The sequence below is a fragment of the Natator depressus genome, chromosome 10 (assembly GCF_965152275.1).
Source record: "Natator depressus isolate rNatDep1 chromosome 10, rNatDep2.hap1, whole genome shotgun sequence".
NCBI classification, from domain to species: Eukaryota; Metazoa; Chordata; order Testudines; family Cheloniidae; genus Natator; species Natator depressus.
In genome coordinates this window covers 8,541,454-8,548,422 of record NC_134243.1, presented here as the reverse complement: position 1 = coordinate 8,548,422, position 6,969 = coordinate 8,541,454, and the positions used below count along the sequence as shown (strand labels likewise).

Here is a 6,969-nt window from a genome sequence, read left to right as displayed (position 1 = left end):
CGGGCATTGGCTGGGAGGTCAGCACGTGAGTTCACAGCTGATTTCCTGGCTTTTTTTTTTTTTTTTTTTTTTGGTGTGTGTGTGTTGCCGTGTGTCAGTTTCAGCAGGAGCTCACCATGTCTCTCCCCGCCGGTCCTCGTCCTGTCCCTTCCCCCTGCTGACCAGGGAGAGAAGGAGCGAGTCCAGCCCTAGAAGAAAGAACGACATCTCTCTGTCCCCGTTTAAAAAAAACAACCACCACCACCACCATCCACCCAGCAACATGGCACATGCCGCTCAGCTCAATATCCTGGAGCAGAACTGCCCCATCCAGGTGGAGCACGATCGCAAGAGGAGACAATTCACAGTGCGGCTGAATGGTAAGGTTCCGGCTGACCCTGGGATCTCACTTTTCTTTCTTCCCTTTCTCTCGCTGTCCTCCACCCTCACCCCCCACCCCACCGGTTTTCTATCTTTTGTTTGCAAGTAAAGCAAAGAGGCTGGTAACGAGAAGAGTGCCCTCTAGCTAAATCAGGGACTGGCTTTCCTCTCACAGCTAGGGAATTCTCTCTCCTTCTTCCTTTTCCTAAATTATTTTACAGCAACATCGAGGGTGGTTATGCAACAGATTAGTTTTGGTGTCAACAAAGAGCCACTGAATAGCAAAGAGCTATAGAGGAGGTAAAGGAACATGCCTCAATCTATTCCCCTGCAAGTTCTTCTCTCAGTAACCTTCCATTCCTCTAGCCTGTCTTTGTTACTTTCTGGTAAACTGCTGCTGTATCTGTTCCCCCTCAGGTTGGTAGAGGAACACCTGTCCCTTAAGATCTATTTATAAACATTTTTAGCTGTGCACAGCTGGTTACCTTGTCTGGCCTGAACAAGAGCTCTGTGAATCTCCAAAGCTTGTCTCTTTCACCGACAGAAGTTGGTCCAATAAAAGATATTCTCTCACCACTTTGTCTCTATTTATAAATAGGCCACTAAGGTTGATACTACCCACTTCTTCCCTTTTCTGTTAACTGCCTTGATTGCCAAGCCCTCCCTATATACTGACTAATCACAGTTTAAAAAAAAACGTAAACTCCCCTCACTGACATATCTAACTAGCCCTGGATCATGTGCTCAAAACTAACAGGAGCAGATAGCAGGTTGTTGGTTAAATTCCTTTTGTTTTTTAGACTGGTGATGGGAAGGCACAGAGTGGAAATAACTGACTTTCTGTAAATTACTCTGGGATGTGAAAGATTATCCACAGCTTTTTGTTTTCAGGATAGGGGAGATAATTTTGATAGGTGCTTACAAAACAACATTTTAAATGGGATGGGAACTTCTTGGAGTGTGACTTCTCTGGCTTTGGTGTGCTCTCAGTGAATTGCACATAATGAAAGTGGTAAGAAGCCAGGTTGCAGATTTAAAAAAAGAAGTAATTTCTACCTTGGAGTGTAGAGTCGTAGGGGGAGGAAGAAAACTGTTAGGCCTTAATTCTGTAAACACTTATGCATATACTTAACTTGGCTGCTGTGAGCAGTCTCATTGATTGAGCGGGACTACTTGTGGTAGTCAAGTTAAGCATACGTGTAAGTATTTGCAGGCTTAGGACCTTAGAGGCTACAAGCTGGCCTATAACATTCAGATAATAGAAATTAAAGCTTGATGTAGCTAAATAAATTTGAAGTCCTCTCCAAGACCCCAATCCTAAAAGTGCAGAGATCTCTTGGCACAAGGCCAGGGGAGGGGCTGTATCTGATCTGTTTTAGGCCCAATCTTTGACCACTTAGCACAGGAGAAATCCTACTGAAATCAGTAGATCTACTTATGGGCATGCTTGCAAGATCAGAGCCTGTTATAGTTAGTAATGCCACAACAATCTGGTTCTAATGTGGACCCTAGTAGCTATCCCTCTTGCTGCATTTGATTAGCTGTAAGAATGAGAAATAGGCACCCAACAATATCTCCTGTTGTCAGGCAAAGATTTTCTCAGCCTGTTTTAATGGTTAGTTCCAAACGTACAAAGATCCCAAAGGCTGTTTTGTTTTTTGTTTTGTTTTGTTTAGTTGAGCAAAATAGCCTGTCTTCTGGCTCTACAGAAATTGCAGGGTAGATTGCTTTAAAATGTCAATGGATAGTTCAGAAATTATATGTGCAGTAGGAGGCATTCTCAATAAAATAACAAGAATAGTCCTACATTTTATTCTAGTTTGTCTGTCTGGTTGTTTGTTTTTTTAAACCACTAATTACAAGTGCAGTCTTCAGGCTCAGCAATGGGTGAGCAGGACCGGACACTAAAGGTTGCAAGCTGAGTATGGGGAGACAGAGAAACTGATTAAGCCAAGCAGTCTCTTGGAATTGCAAGAGATCAAAATAAATCCATTGTGATGGGTTCCCACTTGAAACCTATATGCAGAGTCATAAATTGGTGCCATTGTTTAAAACTTGTTTGCACATGCAAAAAGTGAGGGGAAGGCTATGGGCAGCAGATTATTAGGGATTTAATTTCTCATCAGAGTACTCCAGATTAAAATCTCTGGCAGTCAGGTTGTTGGCAAGTGATCCTCAGCAGCTGGAAAGGGGGCTGGTGGAGAATACACTTCAAACAAACAGAAAACCACCTATTCAAAAATGTAATGTGGATAAGCTAATTTCAGCCTGACACAAAATGAGTCACTTCAGTAAGGGACTGATTTAACTCCTGTGAGGTCAATGAGAATCATTTCAGTGGGAGATGGATTGGGCCCCAATGGTCAGATTTTCAAGAGGTGGGTGTAGTGGCTGTCAGTGCCTCAGTGGTTGCTGCTGAGTATGGGGCATGTGAGAATCTGGCTCGGATTCTTTTGAAAACTTGGTCCTCCATGATTCCAAATGCAACATCTCAGCAATGGTATGGTGAGCTACTCATATTACTGTTAAGTACTTCTATGTCACCATTCATCTGCACAGTTTAAAACACTGCATAGAAATTTAGTAGTATTGTATCCATTCTGTAGATGGGGAAATGGAAGTACAGAGAAATTAGGTGACACACATAATGAATCAGTGGCTGAGCTGGGAATAAAACCACAAACTTGTCCTAACCATTCAAATATGCTCCATGTTTATTGCTCCAATGTCAATCAATCTATTTTTATTTTCACGTCATTATTAGCCATTGGTTTATAAAATCAAAACCTAGAATGCAGTCACAAGATAAATGTCTCTTATTAGGAGAATGTGGCTTGATGCTTGTTTCCAATAAATCCCTAGCAGTGAGAGACCTTCCATCTGTCCCATTTCTGCTGTGCTTAATCTCAGTGGCACTTTAATGCCCTTGTTTGAATTCTCCCTAACACAGTAAAACCTGCAAACGTAGGTGGAGCTCCTGTGAGTTTGAAGGGGTACCCAGATCACAATGCTCTTGTCATATGCAACATGAGGCAGGCATACCAACAATTCCCTGATCCCCTCACATACCATCTACGGACTTCAGGAGTCATTGCTAGTTCAAAAGCACCTAATGGTACTGCTGTGCCTGAAACACAGAAGTAACTGTATATAGGTTAAGAATGTGTCAGTATCTAAAGCTGTTCATGGTTCAACATTGTTTCCATCTGCTCCCTGTGCCTAAGCTGATGATGAAATTCTCTTCTCTCACATGAGGCATATTAATCATCTTACGGGGAACTCTTAGCTTCCCCCCATTTCTCCCAAAAAAATTCTTTGCCATATATGGCTTATAAAATTCTGAATAAAAGCAGCTGTTTCATTTTAACGCATTCCCATTCCTTCTTTGCCTCCCAAATGCTGAAGGGACCTAAAAGTGAAATTGGCTGTAAACAGACTTCACTGAGTTTCATTGAGCTAACTGGATTTTTAATCAGCTAAGGTTGTGTTAGAAACACAGGCGAAGAAAACTGTTTACAGTGTGATTTTCTTTTTAAGCTGACCGAGCTTCTGTAACATACCACAGCTGTCCTCTCCAACTACTTAATCTTGAGGTAAATTCTCAACAGGAAACTGGTTTTAAAAAAAAAAAAATGTGAGCCCCTCTGTTTTCTAAGTAAGTCCCTTTCAGTGGCAGTTGCATTGTCTCTGCTTAACACAGTATGCCGTGGTCTGTTTGTTCCCGTAGTAACATGCCAGTTGCTTAGTGTCATTGCTAAGAAATCTGGTCTTGCTCTTGGTAGGGTGCTCCCTGGATCAGACAGATGCAGTAGCTTCTTAGAGCAACTTGTTCCTCTTAATTCTGCCTTTCTCTTCTGCAGTAACTTCCTCTAACAGCTTTAATGATCCTCTTTGAACTCCCCAGCCATCAAAGTTTAGGAATAGCGTCTGATCTGCATTTCCTCTCTGAGCTGAGAGCTGGGGAATGATCTAGTGAGGAGAAAATAAAACCATTCCCTGGGAGTGGCTTCTACCTATTTTTAAGGAACTGTGCCAGTTTACCAAAGTAGGAGTCAGATTCACTGACAAAGTCTGGGAGTGTTACTCTGGATTTACGCCAGTGTAACTGAGATAAAAATTTTGGCCCAAAGGCAGCAGCTCACATCAGCCCTACCCTTCATTACATTGGGGGCACAGAATGCTCTTTTGTGGACTGGAACCTGCAGAAGCAAATGGGAGGCAAGCAGCAGAGAACACCTGCCTTCAGTCTCCTCTATCTAGTATCTGGACATCTCCCACATCTTTAATGTATCCCCTAGCACCCCTGGGAGGGAAGGAAGTATTAGTGTTCTCATTGCACAGACAGGGAACTTACACAGTGAGGCTAAATGACTTGCCTGAGATCACACAAGAAGCCTGTAGCAGAGCAGGGAAATGACCCCTGGTCTTCTGAGTCCCAGGCTAGCACCCTACCCATTGGACCATCCTTCTTTCGTGGCCTCATGCTCCTCACGAAAGTCTCAAGCAGTAGTAGCGACTAACATCCTAAAGCCTGAGAGCTGTTTGAAAGTGGAGAGGGTGAGGAGCTGGTGAGACAGCGCTCTTTTGTTACACACAAAATCCATTTTGGCCGGCCGGCCATCTGTCAGCTCTGAGTAAATCCCAATTTCACGGACTGCCCGGAAACAGTGAAGTTAGCCCAGTATCGTGATTTCTTTTTCCTACAGCGTGAAGGCAGAAGTGGGAATGTCCACTTCCCCTTCCCTGCTGTTGGGAAAATCACAGCCCTGGGCTAATATGGCCGCTGGTGGCAGGGGAAGGGGACTCTAACCACCTGGCACCAGCTGCTTCCTGTCTGGCTAGCCAGTGGGGAGACGGGGCCGGCACTGACAAGGTGAGGCAATTCGGAGCCCCAGCCTGGCCCACCCCACAGCAGCCGCTTGGTGCATGAGCGGGTGTGTGAAGGGGGCCCTCCCCGGGTGGGTGGATCAGGGTGTGTATGTGAAAGGGACCCTCCCCAGCAGGGTGTGGGGGGTTGGATCCTGGTCTCGCCCGGATCCTTATGCTCCAAGTGGCAGATGCTAATCTCAGCTCCTGCGATGTCTCCCCTAGGCCTGCTGGAGGCTGCTGCAGGGTGGTCTGGGGCTCCTAAATTCTGTGTGTTGTCAGTGCTGCCCCCCATCCCAGGCTGGCCAGACAGGAAGCAGCACCAGCAGCCTGGGCTAGAGCTGGGCCACATGGACAGTGCCGAGTGTAAGACACCCTCTACCCATCATACCACATACGCTCTACCCCTTGGGCTGGGACTGGCCTGCCACCTATCCACCCCTCTCTGGGACAGAACCAACCCACTACCCCCCATGAGCAGCTGGGGCCTCAGCCAGGAGGAGGAAGCTGGGACGCCGGCTTCCATCTATCCACTGTTGGAAAAGTCACAGCAGTTTGTGGGGAGGGGGGACTTGGTGGCTGTGCATCTCCCGTGAAATGCCAACACTTACCCATGGGGCTGCCCTGATGACTTTATTTTAATAACCCATGATTTACACAAGGCCTTACCTTTAAGGGAAGGTGGAGCTGGATGGGCTTGTGATCTTAAGACCCAGAACAGATGCCATGTGTTCTCCTCTTTGTGAGGAAAGGTTAGCTGCTTAGTGACCACATAATGTTTGACTCAATGAAACTCTTGTATAATAATAACAAAAAAAAAAAAGAAAGAGTCACGTGCTGAATGCACTTACAGCCTGATTTTAAGAGGGGCCGAGCACCCACGACGCAGTGAGGGCTGCAGCCGTTGAGCACCTCTGCGCTCAGCTTGCTAGTGTGCTTAGCCTGTATTAGATCTACTGAAAACACAGAGCATTTCCTGACGGGCTGGGCTCGATTTGTTTCGTTTTGTAAGACTAGGAACTAAATTCAGAGGAGGTGTGTAAAGGAGTGTAATGGTGCAACCCCCGCAGTGTAGACAAAGCCTTAGATTCCAGTTCACTTGGTCAGACTCTCTTAGACCTACTCATACATCCGTGATTCACATGCCAAGGAGCCAGAAAAAGCCGGGGGTGGGAGGGCTGCTATACACCTCGTTACATCGTCCTCTTAGTTGCGTTTCTTGCTTCACTCCTCTCTTCTGACCCCTCGGCTGCTTAGTTGCACTGACTCAGACTCCCTTATGATCAGAGGGCCAAATTCAGGAGGTAATGTGCAAAGGAAAGGAGTGTCTGCAAGTTGCACACGATCATGTTTACTGCCTCGGGACCAGCCAGGGTGGGGGCGCCATTGAGTCGAGCGCTATACAAGCAGAGTAATGCCATCCCTGCCCCCGGAGAGTTCAGGGCTTGTCTACACTACCTGCTGGATCGGCGGGCAGCGATCGATCCAGTGGGGGAATCGAATTATTGTGTCTAATACTCCCCTTACTTCAGGGAGAGAGACTGCAGGCAGTGGTGAGCTGGAGCCGGTTCGCACCGGTTCGCTAGAACCGGTTGTTAAATTTAGAAGCCCTTTTAGAACCGGTTGTTCCGCGAGGGACAACCGGTTCTAAAAGGGCTTCTAAATTTAACCGGCCAAAAGTGGTGCCTTAGGCCCTGACTCCCTGGGTGCTCTGGGGCTGGAGCACCCACGGGGAAAATTTGG

At 46.3% G+C, this 6,969-nt stretch overlaps 1 protein-coding gene across 1 annotated transcript in view; it reads left to right on the top strand.

Annotated features, from left to right (window-relative positions):
* Positions 1-72: 72 nt before the first annotated feature.
* NATD1 (N-acetyltransferase domain containing 1) overlaps positions 73-6,969 on the top strand; it is a 33,484-nt gene continuing 26,587 nt past the window's right edge. Inside the window, exon 1 of the mRNA XM_074965130.1 lies at positions 73-359. Within this exon, the coding sequence (XP_074821231.1) occupies positions 263-359 (97 nt within the window). The 5' untranslated portion in view covers positions 73-262. The remainder of the gene's footprint in view (positions 360-6,969) is intronic.